Below are 26,419 nucleotides of genomic sequence, written 5' to 3'. Positions count from 1 at the left end.
GTATACACTGATGTGTATAAAACCGATGACTAATAAGAACCTGCAGTACAAAAAAACAAACAAAAAACAACTAATACTAAACTTTCTTTGGGTTATTTGTATGGAAGTATGTTAATATAAATGTTTCAGACATTACATGAAATTTCTAAAAATCTTATATGTTCTGGTATAATGTTATAAGTCATAATTCTAGTTATTAAAAAAAAGTAATTCTGCTTCCTAAGGACTGGAGAAAAAGAACATATGGCAGAGCTCAAATTAAGCTTAATTAAACATGTCCTTCAAAGACAAAAAATAAAGAAAAAAAACCCTCCAAGTTTATAGGTGACATTATATCAAGAATGCTCAGGGAATTCCCTGGCGGTCCAGTGGTTAGGACTCTGTGCTTTCACTGCCGAGGGCCCAGGTTCAATCCCTGGTTGGGATCCTGAAAGCCAGGCGGTTCAGCCAAAAAAACCAAAAAAACCAAAAAAGGCTCAAACATGAGGTTAAAAAAGGACACCAATTAAAGAAATTTTATTCCAAAATATTTCCTATTGTTCAGGGCTAAAACATAGTATTCAAGTCACTTATCACTTCTGAAAAATAAACTTATATAAAATCAAAGAAAACAAATTATAATTGTAATCATTAATAGGATACTCACTGTCAGTTCATCTTCATCGGAATTAAAAAGATTATCAAGGTCAGTATAAGAGACAGCCAGGTCTGAGTCATAAATCAAACTGGTTGATGGAGGACGGGCATGACTAGTAGGGCGTGGAGCATCTACAGGTGTCAACCAGAAAAACAAAATCAAACATTCTACTACTGACCAAATGAGTATTATTCTATTTATTTAAGCTAGACATATAACTTTAAAAGCGTGTTATGCAATAAGAAATGGTGACTTGTTTAAAATTTAGACATTTTTTTTCATAGAAATAAAGTTTTAAATATATGGTCATACCTTCCCCATGAAGCTCACCAAAGGCTATGCAACCCATAACACAGCTAAGGAATCTACGTTAATAATATGTCAAATAAAAATATAAACACTATCAGGACAACAGAATTAAACACACACACATTTAATTTTTCTATCTTCCTGAAATATAAAGGAAGCACAGAATAACTAAGTTCTCTGGCTCTTGAGTCAGACTATTAATTTGAATCCCAACTCCAACACTAACAGTATGACATGAATTAAATGTGACAGAATGTAGATAAAGCACTTTTGCCCAGTGCCAGGCACTTAAGTACTCACTTAAGTACCTCTTAGTTAAGTTTCATTTCAGTTCTAAAATTTTATTTTCCTTTTTTTTTTTTTCTTTCCAGTTTCAGGGAAAAAAAATGACTACTTTAGAAAAAATAAAAATACAAATGAAAGTTAAATTCCTCTTACATTCCCACACAAGAAAGAAAAAAAAAGCAGTTTGGGGGCTTCCCTGGTGGCGCAGTGGTTGGGAGTCCGCCTGCCAATGCAGGGGACACGGGTTCGAGCCCTGGTCCGGGAAGATCCCACATGCCACGGAGCAACTAAGCCTGTGCGCCACAACTACTGAGCCTGCGCTCTAGAGCCCGTGTGCCACAACTACTGAAGCCCGCGTGCCTAGAGCCCGTGCTCCGCAACAAGAGAAGCCACCGCCATGAGAAGCCCGCGCACCGCAACGAAGAGTAGCCCCCGCTCCCTGCAACTAGAGAAAGCACACGCGCAGCAATGAAGACCCAACGCAGCCAAAAATAAATAAACAATAAATAAATAAATTTATTTAAAAAAAAAAAAAAAAAAAGCAGTTTGGTGTATAAACCTTCCAAAGCATCCTCTGAATGGTTGAACAACTTGAAATAGCCCTCCCTTTCAGAAAGGTAAAAGTCACTTTCCAAATGCCTCTGCATATTGTCCTACAGATTCACTAAAGCAGTAGTTCTGAAATTTTTAGAGTGTGTAAAAATCATCTAGGATATTTATTAAAAACCAAGATTTCCCAGTTTCACCTCAAAACATGCTCCAGAATGTGGCAGATGGTCCAGATTTTGAGAAAGCCACACCACAGGGACAATTACACATTTCCTATATCCTAGGGTAGGTAAACAGGCTAAAAAACCCAAATTGTTAACTCACTTTAAGCTACTTAGAACCACTGACCACTAAATTTATTTCATGATAGACCATCTCTTCCTTAGTCAGATGGACTTTTTTTCTTATTCCTGTTTTTGGTTGCACAGAGCCTGACTGACCCTCTTTATTTATTCCAAATACTAAAACATAACTTTGCCCCTAAAAGACACATACCAAAGGACAACTTCTTCTGCCTCTATCAAAAATTAAATAGATCTTGTAAAAGAACTAATATATCATGTCTCTCTATTCTATTCGCAACTAGCACAAGTCAGACACTTTCAAAGTGGAGTCTTCACCACTGTATCTCCAGTGCCGAGAACATTGCCTACACATAACATGTGCTCAATAAATATTTGTTAAATTCATGACCTCAGCAACAGTTCTTCTAACTTGGGGAGAGGGGGAGAAAAGGACAACCAAATTACAGTAAAGTCTAATTCATACATTGAGTTTTTAGATCTGAGAGAGATCTCAGGCGATGATCTTATCCTATCTCCTCATTTTACAGCTGAAAATTATTTTTATTTGTTAAAAAAGGAGGGACTTCCCTAGTGGCAAAGTGGTTAAGAATCCGCCTGCCAATGCAAGGGACACGGGTTCGATCCCTGGTCCGGGAAGATCCCACATGCTGCAGAGCAATTAAGCCCGTGCGCCACAACTACTGAGCCCGCGTGCCACAACTACTGAAGCCCGAGCACCTAGAGCCCGTGCTTGACAACAAGAGAAGCCACCTGTGTGCCACAACAAGGAGTAGCCCCCGCTCACCGCAACTAGAAAAAGCCCACGCACAGCTATGAAGACCCAAGGAAGCCAAAAATAAAAATAAATTTAAAAAAAAAAGGAAAGGGGCTTCCCTGGTGGCACAGTGGTTGAGAATCTGCCTGCCAATGCAGGGGACACGGGTTCGAGCCCTGGTCTGGGAAGACCCCACATGCCACGGAGCAACTAGGCCCGTGAGCCACAATTACTGAGCCTGCGCATCTGGAGCCTGTGCTCCGCAACAAGAGGGGCCGCGATAGTGAGAGGCCTGCGCACCGCGATGAAGAGTGGCCCCCCGCTTGCCACAACTAGAAAAAGCCCTCGCACAGAAACGAAGACCCAACACAGCCATAAAAATAAATTAATTAATTTAAAAAAAAAAAAAAAAAAAAGGAAAGAAGTTCCAACAATTCAAAACAGAATTTCTATCACCTAAACTTGCTTCTCCCAGTACAAGATAAACAATAAATCCATCATTTTAAGATAGGTCCCTTTCTATGAAACATATGAATTATGCAAAAAGGAACACTAAAAGTCCAACAATATCAGATTACTTTGGAGTAACAATCCTGGAATGCAGTATTTTAATTAGAAAATTAAAGTTTTACCTTGCTTGATAGAGGGACTAAATAATGACATAGCATCTTCTTCATGTGATAACACTGTTACACTAGATGGCACATCTTCTACCTGCATACAATACTACATATTAGACTGAAATACATATTTTACCAATAATAAAATATACCAACTATTGAGTAGCTATGTATCAAGCATTCTGCTGGGTGTAGTATAGACATCAATAACTCTCACAACTAACCTATATGATAAGGAAGTAGTACACTCATTTTACAGACAAAAAATAGTTCTAAAGATAACCCAGGAAATACAGCTGATAAGTAGTGGAGCTGGGATTTCAACCTAAATCTGTCAAATTCCAAAGTCCATGTTCTTTCTACAATACCTACTGCCTTCCCAGATACTACTGTTTTCACATTTACAGAAGAACAAAATGTCAAGTACCTGGCACACAGTAAGGCTAAATAAAACTCTGTGAAATTAATTTTGTATTAAACATATTATTGGGTCCTTTTTGCAATTTTACAGCTTTCAATTTCCAATTTTGTATTTATGGCAAGCAGAGTTATCTTAATAGATTACTCTGTCCTTAATAGATCCTCAAATATTTGATTTTTTAAATTTTAATCAAGTAAGTATTTGTACATCTCACACTTTATTCACATAACATTTTACTTTCAGGGGCACTGTAGGTTCTTGATTCACATATTCAAAATATCATGTATTTTATAAACTCAGTGATGTGTATTTTACTGCATTTTTGAAAACTGGTAATTCACTTACAGCATAGTTTAACTCAGAATCAAAACAGTTCGTCTACCTAAATGTCCTGATTTCAATATAACAGAAATTAATGCACTCTTTCTCTAATCTCAAAACTTTTACAATAAACAATAAAGATCTTTTCATTATCAGAGACCAGCTATAATTTCAAGCCCATACAAGCTCTTAAATTGTGTACAATGTGCCTGATTTACCTATTTTTTTAAAAATGTTTTTCTCAGTTAAAATGATGAATTTTTTTTTTCCAAATAGAAGTGTGGTACTATATGCAGAGCTACAGATCATCAGTGACACTTTGGTGTACTTTGATTTCTCTTACCTTGTGTTTTTTTCCAGCTTCTCTCTCATTATTTTGTCTATCTTTCTTATCAGGAAAAAGGAATTCCTCATCTCCTTCAACAAATGCATATGGATCAATTTTAGGTTCTTGTTCTGAATCAGATGCTATTGCTGAAAGATACTGATTTTTAATTTGATATTGCTGCACTAATTCATCAGAAACTTTTAAAGTTTTCTTACATTGCACCATTAACCTGCATAAAGAAATAGAAATAGAAAATTAATCATATTCTCCATAAAAGTATAACAAATTTCCAAAATGACTTAAGTATCATAAACTTTTTAGAATTATTAAAAAAAAAGAATTATTTAAAGATGATCTAATTTGCAATCCTTCATTTTACAAATGAAGAAACTGAGGCATAGAAAGGTTATGTGATTTACTGAAGTATCAAATTTAGCAATAGAGAAATGGAGCTAAAATCCTGGTCTCACAGTCTTTCCACCAAAATGTGCTGTCTTTTGGTTATCCACTCTGTTCCCAAGTCCTCAATCGCATTAACTTGTCCAAATCCACTCACTTGAAAGGGATTCAAACCTAAACTGTTCCAGCACAGAAACTCTCAAAATGTGGGCTATACAGTGAGACACTACTTTTATACAATTTATACCTTTATACAGTGAAAATGATTATCCTTTTCCTACTGCCATGAGTGGATATATTTTAAGTTTAAAAAACTTAAGAGCATGACTTGTGTTTCATAAAAATAACATTATTACCATAAATCCAGCAAAACGTTTTAGTGTCAAACAGAGTTTCGGCGCAAGTATCTCAGAGTTTTTTACTAATCACGTTGGAAAATCAATTATTAGTCTTTTGGTTCCACATGGTGAATGATAAATATATGTTTATACTCTCCTAAAATATCCAATAAAATGACAAAGGACAACAGGCGAGAAGACAACACTGAAGTTAGAAAGATAACTATTGGAAAGAGACCAGAGAAAGGTGAAATCTAAGGCTTAGAGAGGGAAGCCAGAAGAAGCTGATCTGCACCACAGAACCCTGAAAATCATCAGGACTTTTACATCTCTGAAGACCAAGGTGCTTGGTGAGTGGGAAGAGAGAAATGATTCATTTTTGGTTTGTGTATGACACTTTTAGACTCCCAAATTCATGTTCTCTATGGTTTGCAAAGCTGAGATTCCCATGCTGCCATAATAATGGCAGCCAGGCTTCTAGTCAGATAATGCTCAAAATCCTGCAATGACTATTTTACCCTGAGTAAAAAACAAAGTCCTTATAATATCCTACCAAAGCTTTCCATGATCTGTCTCCTCTTTTCCCCTCCAACTTCATCTATTATTCTACTCCTCCCTCTCTTACTCTTCTTCCAAGGTCTTCCTTGATAATCCTCAAACAGGTCAGACAACTTCTGGCTGTTCTCTTTGTCTGGAACATTCTTCCTCCAAATATCTGCATGGCCAACTCCCTCACTTCTTTCAAGTCTTTGTTTAAATGTCACCTTATCTATGAGATCTTATTTAAAATTGCAATATGCCCACTGCCTCACCATTGATCTCCCTTACCGGGCTCTGTTTTTCCCTCCATGGCATTTATCTCTTAATATACTATATAATTTGCTTATGTTCATGGTTGTCTGTCACTCCCACTAGACTATAAGCCTCTAAATGTCAGGGATCTTATCTTTGTTTACTGAACTATCCCAAATGCCTAGAAGAGTGCCTGGCACATAATAGGTGCTCAGTAAATACCTGCTAAATTAATACATGAAATCTAAAAGCCACACAGGATTGAGATACTGTGTTTGCATTAATAATTCTAAAATACAGTATGTTGTACTTTGAAATAAATCATCTTTATTCATTAGGAAGTGATACTGATGCCACTACTTGTCTGTCCTGAGTATCAGGACAAAACAATCATAAGAGAAGTAAGATTTGGAATCAGTAAAGGTATTTGCTAGTTTATAAATTCTTTGAATGACAGAGATATCGTATCTTGTTAATCTATTCACCAATGTCCAGCACTAGAAGCACTCTATACCCTATAAACTAAGGTTGAAACAGAGGTCATCAAAAGAATAACTGACATTTTCTAAACATGCTATCAAATATGATATATGTCACTGTTATTTCAATGTGCCTCAGATTTATCCCCAAACTAAAACCCCAAGTCTACAAAAACTTTCTTCCATAGGAACACATAACTAACTGTCAATGGGCTATATTCCACAATTACCTGTTAGAATAGTTCTGGTCTATAAATGAATAAGCATTTATTTCTTAGAAAAAGCTTTGTACCTCACCATATTAGACCCTAAATGTTTCCTGAATTGTCTATCAGATACCAATGTGAATCTTTTCAAAATAGCACTTCCATCTACTTTGACATGTATTTTCTTATTTAATACTTAAAATAACATCATGAAAATAGGAACCAGAGGGTGTGCTCTCTGACTTTGATATGAAAATTATGTTGAAAGAAATGGTCACATGGTGGCAGAGTTAGGGCTGGAAAGATTTTAAGTATGCCAATTCACATAACTATTCATAGGCGAAAAGTATAAGAACCTACCCCCCTCAACCCCAGTCACTAACCTGGAAGACTACTCTGTGTTGAGGTGAATAAAACAACTGTTTTTCATATTAAGTTGTCCTCTAGCAGAAGCATAAAAACTGCCACACTCTTTATGCAAGTAGTTGTTAAGCTAGTAGGCAGTAACATTAAAAGGAAAAATCCTACTGCACAGGGCTCTACTAGGAATAAAAATGAGTAAACCAAATGCAATACCTAAAGACAACTTTTTGTTATTTTATTGAATGGTTCTCACAGACAGTGGGATATGCAAAGAATTTAAATGAAGTCAATAATATCAAGAGTATCGTCACAATAAATTAAAAATATAAATTATTTACATTACACATCCTTCTATATTTAAAACTGATAAAAATAGAAATTAAAATTGCTTTTTAAGAGATGCCAGATTAAAAACTCAAGTTAGCATTTCTTCACTCTCCAATTATATAGTATACATACACTTTTTGTGAATAGGAACAACACACCTCTCCTTTTCTAAAATGAACTTTCACATATAGCCAAATAGTTAACTACAGAGATAGTTTCAATCAAATATAAAGCTAAATACAGACAAACTGGAAAAGAATGATTAGGTACAGCCATGAACAGGAAGCTTTGCAATGCCCATAGCAAACTGAAATTACTTTTATATTATTCATTAACTATATCTCCTTCCTCTCACTGTGACAAAGTTACATACTATCCTAAAATGTACTTGTAGAGAATTTAACATGGCCTATAGCATATGCTTTTATGCCTTTATTCAATAAAAATTCTTCTGGACAAGGTGTGACAATATTTTAGAATCGGCAATTACAGAAGGAGATAAGCTACAGTTCAGGAAATGTTAATGAAGAAATGAATTCAATAAATCTCAAAAAAATTTTAATAGTAACTTTTCCAGTACCATCTCCAATATTCATAACCAATCCTTAAACTGAGTCAAGCTAGCTGTCAAAAGTACAGCTTTATTGCATTAAAGTAAGATATCAAATAAGAAAGACTTAAAGAAAAAAAAATCTTAAAAAGAAAAAAATCTTAAAAGGTTTAGAATACAATAAATCAAGTTTATTTCATCATAGACTTCTTTCTATGAAACAAAAAACTAGAAACTATCTTTTAGAGATCAAATAATGCATTATATAACTAGATACATACAATAAAAATCTGGTATATACATATTATATACAACGTAAGAGCTAATTCTATTGAGGGATATTACGGTTAAGATACCATGATGTATTTTTTATACTGAACAGGACATAATAAGAACTATGCTCAAGTACAGTTCTTTGTTTGTTCAGGGTTTAGAAAGGTTCCTTCTGAATCAGAGTTACAGATTGTTTTAGACTGGCACAAATTCTACTAAAACTAAGTGCTAGACCCTTGAAAAAATACATTTAAAAACAACTGTAATGTTTCTTGGCAGAAATTTTGCTTTCTTTAAAACTTACAAGGTCTTAAGCCACTATTCTAAAATAGATGTTATCATTAACTAATAAAGAAACTAAAAATAATTAGAAGCAAAAAGAAAATAAAGATATTTGCCACAGATGTGTATATCTTGTGTGGGAGATATGCTATGCTCCACCCCCAACCTCTCTCTCCCCTCCAAATAAATTCTAACAAATTAGAAAAGGAATTTTGCTTTAAAGTAGCTGCTAAAAAATTTGGCATCGACTGCTGCACATAAAGTCTAAGAATAAAGGAAATGCTTAGAAATGATGAAGTAATTACTCTGCACTAGTTAAGCAGCCACCACCATCTAAAACTGAAGAAGAGTACCTCTTTTCGTTTATCTACCTATTAGGAAAGCCTAGTGCCCACCCCTTAATACTAATCAATGGAAAACTTCATTTATTTATGCCAAATGGAAACCGAGTTGTCACTTAACGTAAATAAAAAAGGTCTAAATTTCTCCTCCATAATTTTCTAAAAAGGCACACATCTGTAGAAGTCAACTACTATAAAGAAACCATTTTTTAATTTCTACTGATGCATTCTTGCCCCTCTGCATTATATATCTAATTGGCCGTAAAGTTCTTTAGTCTACTCCACAACATCTATAAAATCTCTCCATCCCTACCATGTCTTTCTAATTTCCTAATGAGCCCCCTGTATCACCTTATAAATAATATTTTGCCACTCCGTTATATAGCCCTACCCCACTCTTTAGGTCTCATTTCTCACCATGACACACCAAACCACTAAGCAGCACCCTATAATCTATCCATACAAAACTACATAAAGCTTCTGATCTCCATAAATGGAATTATTCTCCACTCTGGCTCTGCATCCCTACTATATCTTATATATATACCTGTATCAGAGAATTTAATGCTATTTTCCATTAGACTACAATTTCATTTAGGGCCAGGACCCAAATTTACTTTATACCGCAACAGTGCCTTACAGTATCTTGTTTATTATAGAAATTTCAGTTTTATTCAAACTGAAAAAGTGCATCTTTGAGGAATATGAGTTAAAAAAGACAATCTTCCTAAGAAAGGAGAAAGAATATAGGAGTTGCAACAGCCGTCTAATTAACCTCATTAAAATTAACTGCTATATATTTTAAAACATTTTTAAAGCTCAAAGCATGGAAAAAGATAATAGAAATTTACAATGACTGGGTAACACAAATTCACAAATTTTTTTATATAAAACAAACCAGGTTTTTGAATGGATTACTCTTATTACCAGAAATATGTTTGATCATATTACATCTTTAAAAATATAGAATGCTTCTACAAAGAATTTAAGATTGTTTAAATGACATTAAGAAAGCGTAATAGTAATTCTTAGAATTTATTTTTAATGACAAGAGACATCATCTGACTTTGTCAACTGGCTTTGCCAACTTGCTATAAGGAGATGACTGATCCTCCTCATGACATCCCATCTCAAGTAATAGTAAGAGCAGGTACTTGAATTAATAAGTTACTCCAACAAGATCTTTTTAACTATGAGAAAAAATAACTTTTGTTTTAGCATAACACGAACACTGAAGACCATGCCAGGTATTTTACTGTGGTCTGGGGAGACTAAAACAGTATGGGAGAGAGCTCCCTAGTGAAACTTAATCATTAAACATGTTTGGCATATCTAATTTAATAACTTTTAACAGAAATTTGAACTCTAAAGTTATTTGTAACATTAAAGCACCTCAACATTACTAACATTTTGGGCTGGAAAATTCCTTGTTGTGGGGGACAGTCCTATACACTGTAAGATATTTAGCAGCATCCCTGGCCTCTACCTACCAGATGTCAGTAGCACACGCCCAGCTGTGACAACCAAAATGTCTCTAGTCATTGCCAAATGTCACCTGGGGGTGGGGGGATGGGAGGCGGCCAGAAACTGCTCCAATTGAGAACTACTGCCAGTAACTCCAGGAAGATAAAATAAAATCATCTAGATGATTAAAATGTAAGACCAAAACTTCTAACCTACCAAGTATAAAACAGGTGTATTCCATAAATATTTCTCAGTTCACATAGCAGCAAGGACTCTGATGGTTGACCTTCTGTACTATCTACCCTATTCTAATCTAGTATTACAATAAAAAAACAAGGATTCTATCTACAAGTAATTTGTGTCACAACACACATTTTAGTAACTAGGATAACCAAAACTGTATTCATGTTCAACTTTAAAAACAAAAAAACAAAAAAACCTCTATTCAATCTTTTATGTCTTCTTTTTATGAGGTAGAAAAAGATGGTGACCAGGAACAGGTAGAGGCATGTATTTTCTTTAATTTACATAATCATGACACAGAACCATTCTACTCTGCATGTTACCTTTCTACATTATGCTTCTTTCTCATTCTTATTCAATGAGGAAAATGCCAAAGTAATTTTAGAACCAACTCTTAAGGTTAAGCTGTGTTAACTTCTAAGAGACCTTCATTTCACTTACAGATGCTCCTGCACACAAGCAGCCAATACACTAAGTAAAGTTATGGCTAGAATTCTTAAACCTAATGAATATAATATGTCCATAAAAACTCACTCTTAAAGTTCTTAAAACTGAAAATATTCACATCACTACATTTTTACATACATTAAATAAGAAAATATAACACCTAGAAAGAAATGTTTTAAAATCATAAAGTAATCTAGGACCATACTGTCATTTCATTCATCCAACATCTGCTCAATGTCTATGTGCCTAGGATTGTTCTGGGAAGGCACGCGCGCGTGCGTGCGTGCGTGTAAGTTGGAAGAACACAGTAGTACACAAGACCAAGTCCTTGCCCTCACAGAGCTCACATTCTAATAGGGAAGAGACCATTAACAAATATATAATTTCAGATAATTATATATATGGAGAAAATGAAAGTAGTACACAGGATAGGTTGTGACTTGGGGATTAAAGAGAGGTCACAGTTTAGGTACTGTGGTCAAGGAAATACCTCCTGAGAAGGTAATTTTTGAGTTCAACTGAACAGTAAGGGGTGAGGTATTCCCCCCACCCCGTAATCCAATTCTAAAGGCCATGAAGAATGACCTTAACTTTTTTGAAGGAATAGCAAGAAAGCTGGTGTGGTTAAATCAGGAAGCAAACAGGAGAGCAGTAAATACAAGTAAAGAACTAGGTATGCAGGAGATTGTGTAGAACCTTACAGATGAGGGAAAGAGTATGGATTTTATTCTAAATATAAAGGGAAATTACTGAAGAGTTTTAAGCAAATGAGTAACATTTAACTTACAATGATCACTCTGACTGCTGTATAGAGACTATATAAAGAGAAGTATAGAATCAAGGAGACCAACAGTTTCAGGCAAGAGTTGAAGTTAGCTTAGATTTTTATATTACATCCAGCACAGATAAGATTAAGATCTTTTAAGCCTTGTTTCCAAGACATCATTTGCTTTCAAAAAATCTGACTAATTTATTAACTAAGTTAGTCGTCTTCCATGATCATAAGGGTATTCTGAAGTCCCTCTATTTCAAGTCCAGATTAATTTTAATTTAAAAAAAAAAGTCATACTAGAATGCTTTTAAGATTCAAAGTGCTAGATGAAGCACACGGGTTTGTCTATTAAAATAATAACCGAGGAATTTTAAAAGAAAATACATCTCTAACAGTAGGGAAAATGAGAAAGAGGCTATAAATAGATCAGGAATTTTACTTAGTCTCAGGGAAGCTCAAAATCAATGAAACACAGCAAAGAAAGTTCATGGCTTACAATATGCAAAAGGGGGCTAAGGGCAAACTACATAAACAACAGGAGAGCCAAACTGCCTAAAAACCAGAGAAAATCTGGACTTACATCTCTAGAAAGAAATGAAAAAAAGCTGAAAAAGGAGAAACAAAGTGTTCCTATTTTTTTATAGCCATTTTAAAAATTGAAGTATAGTTTATTTACAATGTTGTGTGTTTCAGGTGTACAGCAAAGTGATTCTGTTTTGTGTGTGTGTGTGTGTGTGTGTGTGTGTATACAATCTTTTTCAGATTCTTTTCCATTATAGATTATTACAAGATATTGTAATATAGTTCCCTGTGCTATACAGCAGGTCCTTGTTGTTTATCTATTTTATATATAGTAGTGTGTATACGTTAATCCCAAACTCCTAATTTATCCCCCTGCCCCTGCCCCCCAAGTCCTGAAAGAGTTCCTTTTCTAAGAAAAATGAATAAACTACCTGGTGAAGGCACAAGATCCTTTTCATCCTGGAAGTTTAGGTACAAGGCCTCCCCTCCTAAACATCCCCTACCCCATTAACATAAAGCAACATTTCTGGAACTGATACACAGTTCATTCTGAAATATTTGTTGAGTGAGTTAAGTCCTGCCAATCAACAAGGCTCTGCCTTTATACAGCTCCTCTATTCATTCCCTCATTCTAAAATGTGTAAGATGAAACAAGAAGAAGAAATATGATGAGAATCAGTACAGTAAAGAAAAAGACCAAAATAAAGTAATTCTAAAGGAAAAAAAGTTACAGGACATTAAACAAGGGGTTGCTATTTAAAAAAAAAAGTTTAGAAATTAAAAAAAACATGAGAAACAAATATTAAGACTTTAAGAAAGGGGCTAGAAGTTGAAGAATACCCTCAGAAAAAAAAGATGGAAAATGAGAGAAAATACACAAGTTCAACATCTGAATTCTAGAGGTTCTGCAGAGAATGGGGGAAAAAAATGGAGATATTTTCCAAGAAAAGAGAAACTTCCCAGTGACGGGACAAAAAAGACTTCAAATTGAACCAGCCCTCCTCAAAAGTTCAGTACAAGGACTGAATAAAAGACCACAATGTATACACGTATTCTTGCGAAATTTCAACATTCTAAGCTAAAGACCCTAAAAGTTTTAGAGACTGATGGAGAAGGAAATGTAATCTTTGCAAACTACTTGGCCTTGCATTGATAAATAGGTAGACAGTTTTAATGAATATTAACAGTAAAATGAATATAATGGATGGTTGACTTTCACTTTTAAAAAAACACTGTAACTGATTCACTTTGCTTTACACCTGAAACTAACACAACATTGTAAACTATACTCCAATAAAAATTTTTAAAAACCCCACTATAGATAAAAATGCAAAAAGCTTGTGGGACAGATAATAAATATAATCAGAACAACACAGAAAGTAAAGGGAGACCTGAAAAAAACCCTATTTCTGCCCCAAAGTATGTCATACATATTGTGGACAAAGAAGGCAAACCACAGAACAGAGGAAGATATCTGTAGCACTTATAACTAATACAAGATTGATAGCCAGAATATACGAAGAATAACTAGGAGGAAAAGAAAAGAAAAAAAAATGGACTAAAAATGATATCCAAGGGGTTTCCCTGGTGGCGCAGTGGTTGAGAATCTGCCTGCCAATGCAGGGCACATGGGTTCGAGCCCTGGTCTGAGAAGATCCCACATGCCGCGGAGCAACTAGGCCCGTGAGCCACAACTACTGAGCCTGCGCGTCTGGAGCCTGTGCTCCGCAACAAGAGAGGCCGCGACAGTGAGAGGCCCGCGCACCGCGATGAAGAGTGGCCCCTGCTCGCCACAACTGGAGAAAGCCCTCGCACAGAAACGAAGACCCAACGCAGCCAAAAATAAATTAAAAAAAAAAAAAAAACTATAAAAAAAAAAAGATATCCAAGGCACATATAATTAATATAAGATTAATAACCAGAATATGAAAAGAATAAATCAGGAAAAAAAAGAAACGAAAATAGACTAAAACATATGATATACAGGCCTGTAAACACTTTAAGTGATGCTTAACCTCACTAGGGATCTGTAAAACATAGTAAGACAATAACAGGCCATTCTGCATGCAGCAGATTAGCCAAATTAAAAGTCTCATAATACCAAGTACTGAGGAAAATGTAGAACAGCTATTCTCATACTCTGCTGGTCGATGAGGGTGTAAACTAGTATAGTTTGGAGAGTAACTTGGCAACAACCCTTCATGTTGAATATCGACATACCCCATGGCCCAGCAATTCCACTTTTTTGCTGTATTCCCTAGAGGAATTCTTATATATATATATATATATATATATATATATATATATATATATATATATATATAATAATATATATATAAAAACTATACAAGGAAATGTGTACAAAAAAGTTCACTGCTACATCCTTTGTGAAAAATTGAAAATAACCAACATGTCCATCTCAAGAGAGTAGATAAATTATGGTATATTCATAACAAAGAAATACCAGAGAGCAAGCAAAATGAATTAACTAGAGCTACATGTATAAAAACATGTATAGAAATGATAAATACCAAATTCAGGACAGTGGAAGGAAGAATGGAGGAAGAAAAATAGTACACAGGGGTTCTAACTGTATGTAAAATTCTTAAGTTTGTTGATGGATAAATGTTATTATTTTCTCCACTTTTTCGTGACTAAAATATTTCATAATAAAGAGGTTCCCTGAGGAAAAATCACAGTAAAGAAATTATGCAAAATTAATACTCAAATACTCAAAGGATTTATTATTGTAAATCCTACCCTGAAACCATTCTGGAGTCCTACTATTAAGAACCTACATCATTTCCACCCTTAAATTATGATAGTGACTATTAAAAAAAATACATACTCTGTAACTGATGTTACACTTTCCTGTCCAAAAGGTCCAACTGGATCATCCTTGAATTTATCACTTGGAAGTTGAGGTGGTAAAAACTCTAAATTTTTTTTCTTTGGGACCTTGTAATACTTCCAGGCTATATTAGCTTCATCTTCTTCCAAGTTTACTGCTGTACCAACATATATTGTAGGTTCTACAGCTTCCTGGAATTGAGCTGGGAAAGACTGGGATAAACTGTCTATCCTATCTTCAATTGGTTTAGAAGGAACCAAGGGATCCGGTGTTGGCATTTGATAAAAATGTTGACTTTGAGGAGTTGAAGGTGTTTTAGTCACTCCTTCATCAACCACATCACATGGGTGAGGACTAAGTGGGGGTGGTTGAGGTGAATTTGCCATTTCAGTGCCATGCATCTGAGGAGTCTTTGCTACATCATTAGTTCGGATGTTTGAAAATCTCACTTGACTGTCTGGAGCAGAGATCACAAGTCTTTGGCTGGCTGAATCTGTGTCCATGCCAACATCATCGCTAACAGATACACGATGGTGAAAAGGAGTCAAGGGGCGTTTTTGTGGTTTTTCACTCTTTTCTTGCTTTTCATTGGTCTTGTGCTTCGGAAGTACTTGTTGTTGCTGACTTAAAGTTGGTGCCTGTCCTTGTTGTCCAGGATTTCTTGGTTTGAGATTTTTGTGCCTGAAAAGTCAAAAGAAAGGTTTATTTATAGTATAACTATTATATCAAAGTATACAAGTTAACAGCCTTAGAAATTTTGGATGTCATTTGTTTTTCACACATAATCCTAAAAGTAAAATTATTTGAATTTACATAGAAAAAAACATACTTTGTACAGTGGCCTAAAACTAAGAGCACGCAGAAAGCTTCATAAAAGCCAATCTCTCATCCTCATTTAACATGTGATCAGATAGCCAAAGATGATCTGCCTTACCTCATCTAAATATCTTAGTATCTGAATAAATACAGAGATAAGATTCTAGTTATTTTAATATAAAAAGGTATAAAATGTCCTCAAATTTATTCATTTATGAATGTACCTGATATTTTACCATTCATAACTGTTATAAATCAATGTCAACAGCTTGGCTGAGCTCAGTCATCATCTACGATCCTACAGCAACCAGCTAGGAAACTTACTCTACTGGACTGAAGTTAGATCAATCAAGATTGTAGTTATATCCATCTGGATAGTTCTGGAATTGACTGGTTGATGCCCCATACCATACCTACCTTCCTTCTCCCAAGGCTTACCAATACAGAAAGAATAAGCTGACTGGAAAGGAAAAAGAAAAGGAAGTACCTAAAAGAATTTATTCCTCATGATGTGAAGCAATTCTAAATTGAAGAATTTAAAACTATATACCTTAAAATCTAATAATTTTATTCAAAGTTTAAGATTTCTTTCAGTGCAGTAAAAATACTGTGTACTTTGAGATTTCCAAACTCAACTGATATTAATGCATATAAAATATTTTTTAAGTAAAAAACTAGAAAAAAATTTGCAGGGATTTGGAGTTAAAGCATTAAGTATTCATTAGGTTTTTTTTGTTTGTTTTTTTTTTACAATATATTTTATTAATGGTTTTGTTATATCAGAGGTAACTTGAAAGACTGTTAAAAAGCAGTGGCAGGCACTTTTTCAAAGAACCCTCTCTACTGAGAGAACATGCTGAGACACCCTTTTGTACAGAGCCTGGGACCTCTTATTGTACATGAGGGGAAAAAAAGCATGAAAGTTATCAAAGAAAACTGCAGTTATGTCAAAAGGACACAGGAGAAATCCATCATTACTCTGACACCAAAATCAAAGACATCATAAGAAAAGGAAATCACAGAACAATATTCCTTAAGAACACAGATGTAAATCATTAACAAAATATGAGCAAATGAGTAATATATAAACTGAGAATACATCATAACCAAATGGAATTTGTCCCACGAATGTAAGGTGTAACATTCACGAGAGAAAACCAATATTCATCACATAACAGAATAAAACAGAAAACCATATGATTATCTCAATAAATATAGAAAAACATGACAAAATTCAACACCTATTCATATAAAAAGACTCAGCAAGCAAGTATTAGAACTTAGTCCAATGAAGGACGTCTATGAAAAACTACAACTAACATCATACTTAATGATGGAAGACTAAATATTTTCTCCCTAAGACTAGGAACAAAGCAAGAATATTAACTCTCAACATTTCAACAATTTTATTGAAAGTTTTAGGTAATGCAGTAAGTCAAGAAAAAAAAAAGAGATTACAGGGGCTTCCCTGGTGGCGCAGTGGTTGAGAATCTGCCTGCCAATGCAGGGGACACGGGTTCGAGCCCTCGTCTGGGCAGATCCCACATGCCGTGGAGCGACTAGGCCCGTGAGCCACAATTGCTGAGCCTGCGTGTCTGGAGCTTGTGCTCCGCAACAAGAGAGGCCGCGATAGTGAGAGGCCCGCGCACCGCGATGAAGAGTGGCCCCCGCTTGCCACAACTAGAGAAAGCCCTTGCACAGAAACGAACACCCAACACAGCCATAAATAAATAAATAAATAAATAAAAAGATCAGAGATTTCAAAAGAAGAAGAAAAACTGTCTTTACTCATAGTAAACATGATTAGAATTTTACAATGAAGGCATCAGGCTGATCACCACCTTCTTAGTTTTAACATTATTAAAAGTGGGATAACCGGGCATATGTCTCTTCTGATGTGACACCATACAAAGCAACACAGCACTGCCTATGTAGTATTCTCGCCAAAAATATTAAACCTAAACCTAATTAAGCCTCTAGATCAGCAGTGTCCAAAATAACTTTCTGTGATGATAGAAATGTTCTATATGTGGCTACTGAGAACTAGAAATGTGACTTGTGCAATGGAGGGGCTAAATTTTAAATTTTATTTAAATCCAGTTACTTTAAACTTAAATAGCCACAGGGACTTCCCTGGCGGTCCAGTGGTTAAGACTCCGTGCTTCCACTGCAGGGGGCATGAGTTCGATCCCTGGTCCAGGAACTAAGATCCTGCATGCCGAGTGGTGTGGCCAAGTAAATAAATAAATTTAAATAGTCACTAGTGGTTACACACATAGCTAGTATTAGAGGACATGGCTCTACAGCTACCTTCCATTTACAGAAATGCAAGGGATAAAAGAAGTTAAATGACACCAAAAGAACAAGTTAAAATACATGACAAATTGAGAAAATCCATAATGTGGGACATTCTATAGAACAACTGACCTAGTTTCTCCAACCAAGTCAATGTCATAAAAGGAGGAAGAGGATTAAAAGAGAGACCTGGAAAACTTAACAATCAAATGTCTACTCCTTGTTTGAATCCTAGTCAAACCAACCAACTACAAAAAGATATTTCTGAGACATATCTGTAGAAGGTATCAGATGATACCAATAAAATACTGTTCCTTTTATCAGGTGTGATAATGGAATTATAGCTACGTAAGAAAATATTAACATTTTTTAGAGTTGCATACTGAAGTAAAGTGAAATGATGGTATTTAAGATTTGCTTTAAAAATCTTCAGCAAGAGTGCAGCACAGGTGACTGGCCAAATAAAGCATTGTATCTCGACAGTATCATGGAGTACTATGAATTTAAAAGAAAAAAGAGAGTGGAACTATATGTGCTAACAAGAAAAGATACCCAGGATAACTGTTTTTCAAAAAAAGCACATTGAAGAACAGTATACATAGCATGATTCCATTTGTGGAAAAGAAAACAGGCAGGCAGATCTACATACATGCATAACAGGGAGAACTTGTCATTTTAAGTTTTATATTCGTGTGCATTATTTAAATTTTTTAAATAGCATTTAAAAAAATTTAATAAAGTTATTGGTCATTAAAAAAACAAACAGTAGGTTCTATCCAATGTAAGAATAATCCCTTCTCTAACCAACCCCTCTTCGAATATTTTCAATGACAAGGACCACATTACCTTATGAGGAAATGCAGCTCCTCCAGTTGTTAGAAAATAATATATTGACTAGAAACTTGTCTTTTCTATATCAGACATTTATATATATGTGTGTATGTATATTTTTTTCCCTATATCCAGACATTAGTCCTATTTTGAACTCTATTTCTAAAGCTGTGCTGTCCAAGAATGGTATCCAAAGTCACATGTGGCTAACTAGGCACTCAAAACGTGGAGAGTAAAAATTGAGATGTGCTGTTAAGTGTAAAATATCTACCAGTTTTTAAAGGCATTTATGAAAGAAAGAATGTCAACTATCTCTTCTGTTTTTTTTTTTAAGGTTATTTTATGACATATAATTTTTTGTTTTTTTAATTTATTTTTGGCCACGTTCGGTCTTTGTTGCTGAGCTAGGGCTTTCTCTAGTCGTGGCAACTGGGGTCTACTCTTCATTGCGGTGCACAGGTTTCTCATCGTGGTGGCTTCTCTTGTTGCGGAGTACAGGCTCTAGGCATGTGGGCTTCAGTAGTTGCGGCACGTGGGCTCAGTAGTTGTGGCTCACGGGCTCTAGAGCGTAGGCTCGGTAATTGTGGCGCATGGGCTTAGGTGCTCCCCAGCATGTGGGATCTTCCTGGACCAGGGCTCGAACCCGTGTCCCCTGTGTTTTTGGCAGGCAGATTCTTAACCACTGCGCCACCAGGGAAGTCCTCTAATCTGTTTTTTGCTTTGGAAAATGTAGTTGATTTCTATAAAAGTATTTTATTCATGTTAATTTGTACTGGGCTTATGTTATTTTTTAAATAAATTAAGCACTGCTTTAAAATTTCCCTAAAATTATATAAATAGACGTAACCCACATAAATAAAAGCACGTTCGGATACCCTATAATTTTTAAGAGTGTAAATGAGTTTTGAAACCAAAAGTTTAAGAATTCATCAAGTTATGCAAGGCACTAAGGAGAAAAACGATCTCCAATAATCTGAGGTGAGCTATCTGGTTATATTCCAAGTATACAAGGGATATGAAAAGTAAACAGCCATACATTCCTTTATCCTTCCATAAGGCAAAGAGACTATTAATGTGGGCTATATACGAATAGCAGTGGCTCTCCAAAACTTTGGTAACATTAAATCATAGTTCCTTTCTTCTATATAGACCTTTTTCTAAAAGCTAGTCTTCTTTAGAGACAACTGAATTTCATATTAGAAGTCAACCAAGTTGGAGAATCTTTCTAAAAAAGAAGTTGTCCTGAAAGTATTACAGAGTGATTCCTTTAATTATTTTTCCTATTAATTGAAGTTCCTAGTATTTTAGTATTAATATCTAAAATTTATTGTATTGCTTTCTACTTATACAGCTTGCTAAGTGCTAATTTTCTTATGAACATTCCACCAGAGTAAAGCCTAATATCCATAAATGTGCAGTTTTTAATCTCATTAACAACTGAAAAATGCCAATTAGAACAATTTTATGCTTTTCACTTACTATAATGGGAAAAAAAATAATTTTAAGGACAGTTCTCAGATCAGTGAAAGCGTAAGAAAAACCAGCACTCTTATATGCAAGAAGTGGGAGTGAAACTGGTAGAAGTTTTCTGAAGTCACAAGCAAAGTATTTAAATAGCCCCCTTGCCCACAACTCTCTATCACATCACCCACCTAATTTTATTTCCTTCTTAGCATTCACCACTCTTAAATTTTAAAAGGATTAAGAATTTTTTTTGAAAACTAATTATCTGCCCCACTCCCCTTAGCATGCAGGATTCACAACAGCAGGAGCCTTGTTCACTAATGTATCCTGAGCCTTGGACATCGTCTATCACAGAGTGTCAAAAAAAAAAATCTAATAAATAACTGATAGTCACAAAGTATTATTTTTTAAAAAGTAAACACAAACAAAAAAAACTTTGGAAACAACCTATTTGTCCATCAAACTCAGAATGATTAAATACACTATGGTACTTCCATTCAGTGGAATGCCAAGAAGTTTTTTAAAACAATAAAGCAGATCCACAAGTAACTAGAATGGAGAGATCTAAGGCACATGAAGTGAAAAAATAAACTGCGAAATACATCTGTATTATGTTTATGTGTTGGGAGGAAAAACACATATACACACAATATTACAGAGAAAAGCATGGAAGGATAATACCTAATTAGCAAGTAGTTACTTCTAGAGAGAGAGAATAGGATTTGGAGAGTGGTCAAGCAGTACTTCAGCTTTATTTGCATAATTTAAATTTCTTAAAATCACATATGTATCATGCAAACTGCTGATATTTATGCAATTTTTTTTTCAAATCAATTTCTCAGAGAAGGGTCCAGTCCTATCTTTCACACAGAGTAAATGTACTACAATCATTTATCAATAAAAAACAAAACAGAGGAAAGTGAGGTAACAGAGAAAGCAGTAACAGCAGGGAGCTTCAATCACTTCTATGGCTGAAAGGACAATAAGATGAAGTAGTCTTATCAGATCACAGAAGCTTGGGATGGTGCTACAACCACAGCAGGAACTGCCCAATGGTAACTGGGACCACAGAAGAAGGGCCTGTTAATGGGACAAAGAGCTGCTGCTGGAGTCGGCTCAAAAAAGGGGTGGGGAAATACCCTGGCTTCTTCCCTCCTATCAACCAATCTTCTCTTAGTGCCTCCAACTAGCCAACTCCAAAAAGCAAGTGAGCCTAATCAAATCATCACGCTGACATCTTAAAATCATACAATATCATTTGTCAGTTATATCGCAATAAAACTGGGGGGGGGGGGGACCAAAAAACACATGTTAAAAGGAAGGGAGCCTAGGAATTGTAACTCCCTGCAGAACAGAACAGAGCAGGGAAAATGTAGGGATAGATTTGAGAACAGACTGGCTGACTGGTACAGTCAGTTATCAATGTATGCGCTACCTCCTATATTCTATACCAGGAGAGGATACACATAATAGGGTGGCTCCAAGTCTGTTTCAAGCCTTACTTATGAACTAAAGAAGAGAACCACATTTGGGGGGAGAGGCAGGGGTAGAGGAGGAATCTACAATATGCAGCAGTAAAAAAAAATGAAAAAACTGAAAAATGAATGAAAAAAATAAAAAAGTAAATGATTAGAAACACTGTATTTACTTGAAGGGTAAATTTACCAAAGCTAGTCAAACATACAGATTATATGAAATTTCATATCAAACCTCTACATACCTAGGAGGAATTCCTGGAATTAGGAAAGAAAGTATGTTTTTAAAAATAAAAGTTCGGCTTAGAGCAATAATTAAAACTTATGTTTACCAACATGCATTTTGAGTGTCTTCCTCTACAACTATTCTAGACAAATAGACTTAAAACCCAAATCTTTCAAAAAGAATAAAGAAATGCCTAGGTTAGAAACTAAAAAAGAAGAGTTGCTTGATAAAAATACCAATACAGTGAAAGAAAAGTCTAATTTCATTTAAGCATTCTATTGGTCTTAGACCAGGGATTGGCAAACTTTTTCGGTAAAGGACCGGATGGTAAACATTTTAGACTCTGGGGGGCCATACAGTCTGTCTTGTAACCACTCAACTCTGTAAAAGCAGCCACAGTTAATATGTGTATGAACAGATGTGGCTCTGTCCCAATAAATTCTTATTTATGGACACTAAAATTTGAATTTCACATAACTTTCGCAAAATATTTTCCTTTCATTTTTTTCAAATATTTACAACTGTAAAAATCATTTCAGCTCACACGCCATACAAAATAGGTGAGCCAAATGTGGTCAACAGATCGTAGTTTGCCAACACCCTTGGTCTTAGACAAATAATGCACTGAAGCCCTGCATTTCAAGACTAAGTTTGGGACTTCCCTGGTGGTACAGTGGTTACAAATCCGCCTGCCAATGCAGGGGACACGGGTTCCAGCCCTGGTCCGGGAAGATCCCACATGCCTCGGAGCAACTAATCCCGTGCGCAACAACTACTGAGCCTGCACTCTAGAGCCCGCGAGCCACAACTACTGAGCCCGCATGCCCAGAGACCGTGCTCTGCAACTAGAGAAGCCACCGCAATGAGAAGCCCGCGCACTGCAGCGAAGAGTAGCCCCTGCTCGCCGCCAACTAGAGAAAAACCCATGCACACCAACGAAGACCCAACGTGGCCAAAAAAAAAAGACTAAGTTTGGTTTTTTTCCCTCAAGGTGAGTGTGGTTTTTACTATTTTAAACTGTTAAACAGGAGCTAATCTATCCATATTTTTATTCCAATCTCTCTGTCAACAACAGAGGCAAGTTTTTAACAAAGTTGCCAGACTTTAAAAAACTGTACAGTGTTTAATCCAAAGAATCTATATAAAAGAAAACTTAATCTATGCAAAAACACATCAGAACACTTGAGAGTCTGTCATTGCACTCAATCAAACAGAGCTAATGTAAGAAAACCCTTAGCCCTAACCTGCAAGCACTCCATCCCTTTGGCTCACAGCCATGACAAGAAGGGGTGGCCAACTGTGCATTCGTGTGTCATGGTTTGGGATGTCAATGCCATTATTTATTTACTTGACTGCAAAAACATATGATCTACCTTTAATCTGTAGAATAAAATAATAAACTCTAGACAACATAATCTTTATGCCTGTGATAAACAAATCTCATCAAAATCCCCAATATATAAAATAAATACCATTGCCTAAAGAATTCCAAGTACATCCATTCTTCTACCGACCTTTCAACCAACACAGTCTATTAGAAAGCCTGTATTTTTACAGTACAGTTTTGGTCCCTTGTAGAATCTTATTTTCTGAATCTTAGTTCAGCATTTCACCTACAGCTTGACCAAAGGGATGTTATAAGAAACTGCTGCACAAAACCCAATATTGTATTTACAATAAAAAAAGACTGAGAAAAATTTTATCTCACTATATCATATATCATCTTTTTTATGAGAACGCTTGGGAGAAAGTTCTCAAGCACAGTGCCATTTATGAACACTTTGCTCGAGACTTGTGTTCCTCTTACCTTATAGATGCTATATATTCCATAATTCAGTATAAAATTCTTTTATTTGGCTATGAATCCAAGCTTTCACAGTCCAGCTCCGGTAACTGTATAAGAACCTATGACATACATTTGTACGTCCTTCTACAATCAGCTCCGTATTACTGAATTTTTATTTTCCTCATATTTTTTTCTTTTGGAAAAAATCTTAACAGTGTGTTTACGTAAGGTATCTCAAACAAAGTGGGGCCTAAGTATGCAACAGCATAAGAAACTACCACACATACGTGTATATACCGACATCAATCAAATGGAAAAGAAAAAAACATCTACCTCAAACAGCTGCAATTTGTTCTTTGTGTAGCTTCAACAAAATCCCAGGATGCTACTTTATCGGCTGTCTCTTCTTCACATAGACCACCTGATGAAGCCGAATACTTCCTCCTAAGATTTGAAATTATAAGACTCTTTAGAATTCATAAAATTTTTTGTAACCCTGAATTAAGCATTAAAGTTGAATTTTTAAAAATCCATTTTTTCAATTAAAATCATATGAATAACGGTTTATACTTTAAATATCTCTTATCTACAAGTAACTACCAACATGCAATTTTTAAACTTGAAGATGAAAATACATACTTGTTCTGTGCTCTGTTCAAATTACATTCTTGCCAAACTCTATCCACCACATGATTTGCTAATTTTCTGGGTATTTTCCCACCATGATGGCTAGTACTATCAGAGCTGAAGCCATCAGATACTGAAGAAAATGTGATCCATTTCTGGGCAGACTGAGGATCAACTGAAAACAAAAAAGAACAGGCTGTAGGAGAATAAAGGTAGGTTTAAAATAACATTATCTTGTTTTTGTTTTTTTAAATTTCTGATATAACTTGATCCAGCTATCTGGTAAGCCTACTTATATTTTGAGGCAAAAAAGCATGTCACTTTACTTAAAATACAGAAAGCCAAAAAAAAAAAAAATTTGAACAGGGAATGGGAACTGGATGATAGTGTTATATCAATGTTAATTTCCTGACTTGGAAGATTAAATGGTAGTCATATAGGAAAGTGTACTTAATTTTGGGAAACAGACTGAGTACTTAGGGGTGATGGGGCATCATGTCTGCAGCTTTTTCTCAAATGGTTCAGAAAAAGACCAGTAATAAGGAATGTATGCATAGACAGAGGGTGACGGAGCAAATGTTAACAGTTTGGGAATCTGAATGAGAAGAGTTCCTTGCACTGTACTTACAAACACTTCAGTAAGTTTGAAATTATTCCAAAATAATTATTTTTTAAGTGTTTACTATATTCAAGATAACAGATTTATCACTAGAGCTAATGAAACAAACTAGTACAATACCTGTTTGAACTTCCTCAGGAGATGTAGGTGGTGTAAGAGTAACTGAAGACATAGCAGGATCTCTTGTGGAAGCAGGCACTTGGTGGACACCCAAGCAAGAAGCTGAACAGTGAGAGGATCCCACAGAGCTAGGAGTAGGAATGTCTGACTGAGGGACTAGAACAAAGCATGCTGGGTAGATCATTCGGACACCAGCTAAAATGAAAAAAAAAAAAAGGATAAGAAAATCAATTACTATTGTGACTGTAGTGGGACTAGTTTCACTCAAAAGTGCAATAACGGAAAAGTAGATATAATATGATCACACTTGTTAAAATAAAAATACATTTAATGTACTTTTATAAATGTACTCTTTCTGGCATAAGGTTTTTCTTGAAGAAGCCACAAGAGCCTGGTAGTAGTGGTTACCTTTAGTGACAGAGACTTAGAAGAAAGCAGCTTTCTCTTTTTGCTTTTGGATTTTCTAACCATGAATGTGTATTTCTTTAAAAAAAAAAAAAAGATCTTTATTTGCAAATTTGACCAAATTTATTTTTAAACTTTAACAAAGGTAACTGGCACTAGAAATACGGACCATTTTCTGTTTTCTTCTTTATATGCCTCTATTTAAAAAGCCAAATATATGTTTGTGTTTTGTTTTTGTTTTTGACACAACTACTCTGGTAATATATTTATTGAAATTGAATACTGATATTTCTTTTATTAAAAAAATTAGGTAATCTCATATATAACATTTACCAAATGAATCCATTAAATACAGTGTTGCAAATTCTAATCTGCTCAACCAATTATCTGTTCACCCATACATTTCCCACACCTCCCATGTCTCTCTAAGGTGGAGTATACATCTTCACCTCATTGTTAAGCTGGGCTGTACAACTTGCTCTGGAATGTAAGCGCATGTGATAGATGCCACATCCCAATAGGAACTTCAGATGTACTTGCAGGATCAATGCAGCCTCTCCTACTTTATGTCCTCTGC

The 26,419-nt window shown here is 35.3% G+C and overlaps 1 protein-coding gene across 2 annotated transcripts in view; it reads right to left on the bottom strand.

The window, feature by feature from the left end:
- MED13 (mediator complex subunit 13) overlaps positions 1-26,419 on the bottom strand; it is a 96,108-nt gene that overhangs the window by 40,442 nt on the left and 29,247 nt on the right. Inside the window, exons 6-12 of one of the 2 annotated variants that reach the window (XM_059909034.1) lie at positions 25,438-25,632; positions 24,711-24,894; positions 24,405-24,515; positions 15,176-15,859; positions 4,545-4,758; positions 3,472-3,553; positions 647-768 (exon numbers count right to left, since the gene is read on the bottom strand). In XM_059909034.1, coding sequence (XP_059765017.1) covers positions 647-768; positions 3,472-3,553; positions 4,545-4,758; positions 15,176-15,859; positions 24,405-24,515; positions 24,711-24,894; positions 25,438-25,632 — 1,592 coding nt within the window. The remainder of the gene's footprint in view (positions 1-646; positions 769-3,471; positions 3,554-4,544; positions 4,759-15,175; positions 15,860-24,404; positions 24,516-24,710; positions 24,895-25,437; positions 25,633-26,419) is intronic. The other variant, XM_059909035.1, reaches the window with a different exon arrangement.

The sequence above is a fragment of the Balaenoptera ricei genome, chromosome 20 (assembly GCF_028023285.1).
Source record: "Balaenoptera ricei isolate mBalRic1 chromosome 20, mBalRic1.hap2, whole genome shotgun sequence".
NCBI classification, from domain to species: Eukaryota; Metazoa; Chordata; class Mammalia; order Artiodactyla; family Balaenopteridae; genus Balaenoptera; species Balaenoptera ricei.
The sequence above is the reverse complement of the archived record's forward strand: the minus strand, read 5'-3'. Positions and strand labels throughout refer to the sequence as shown.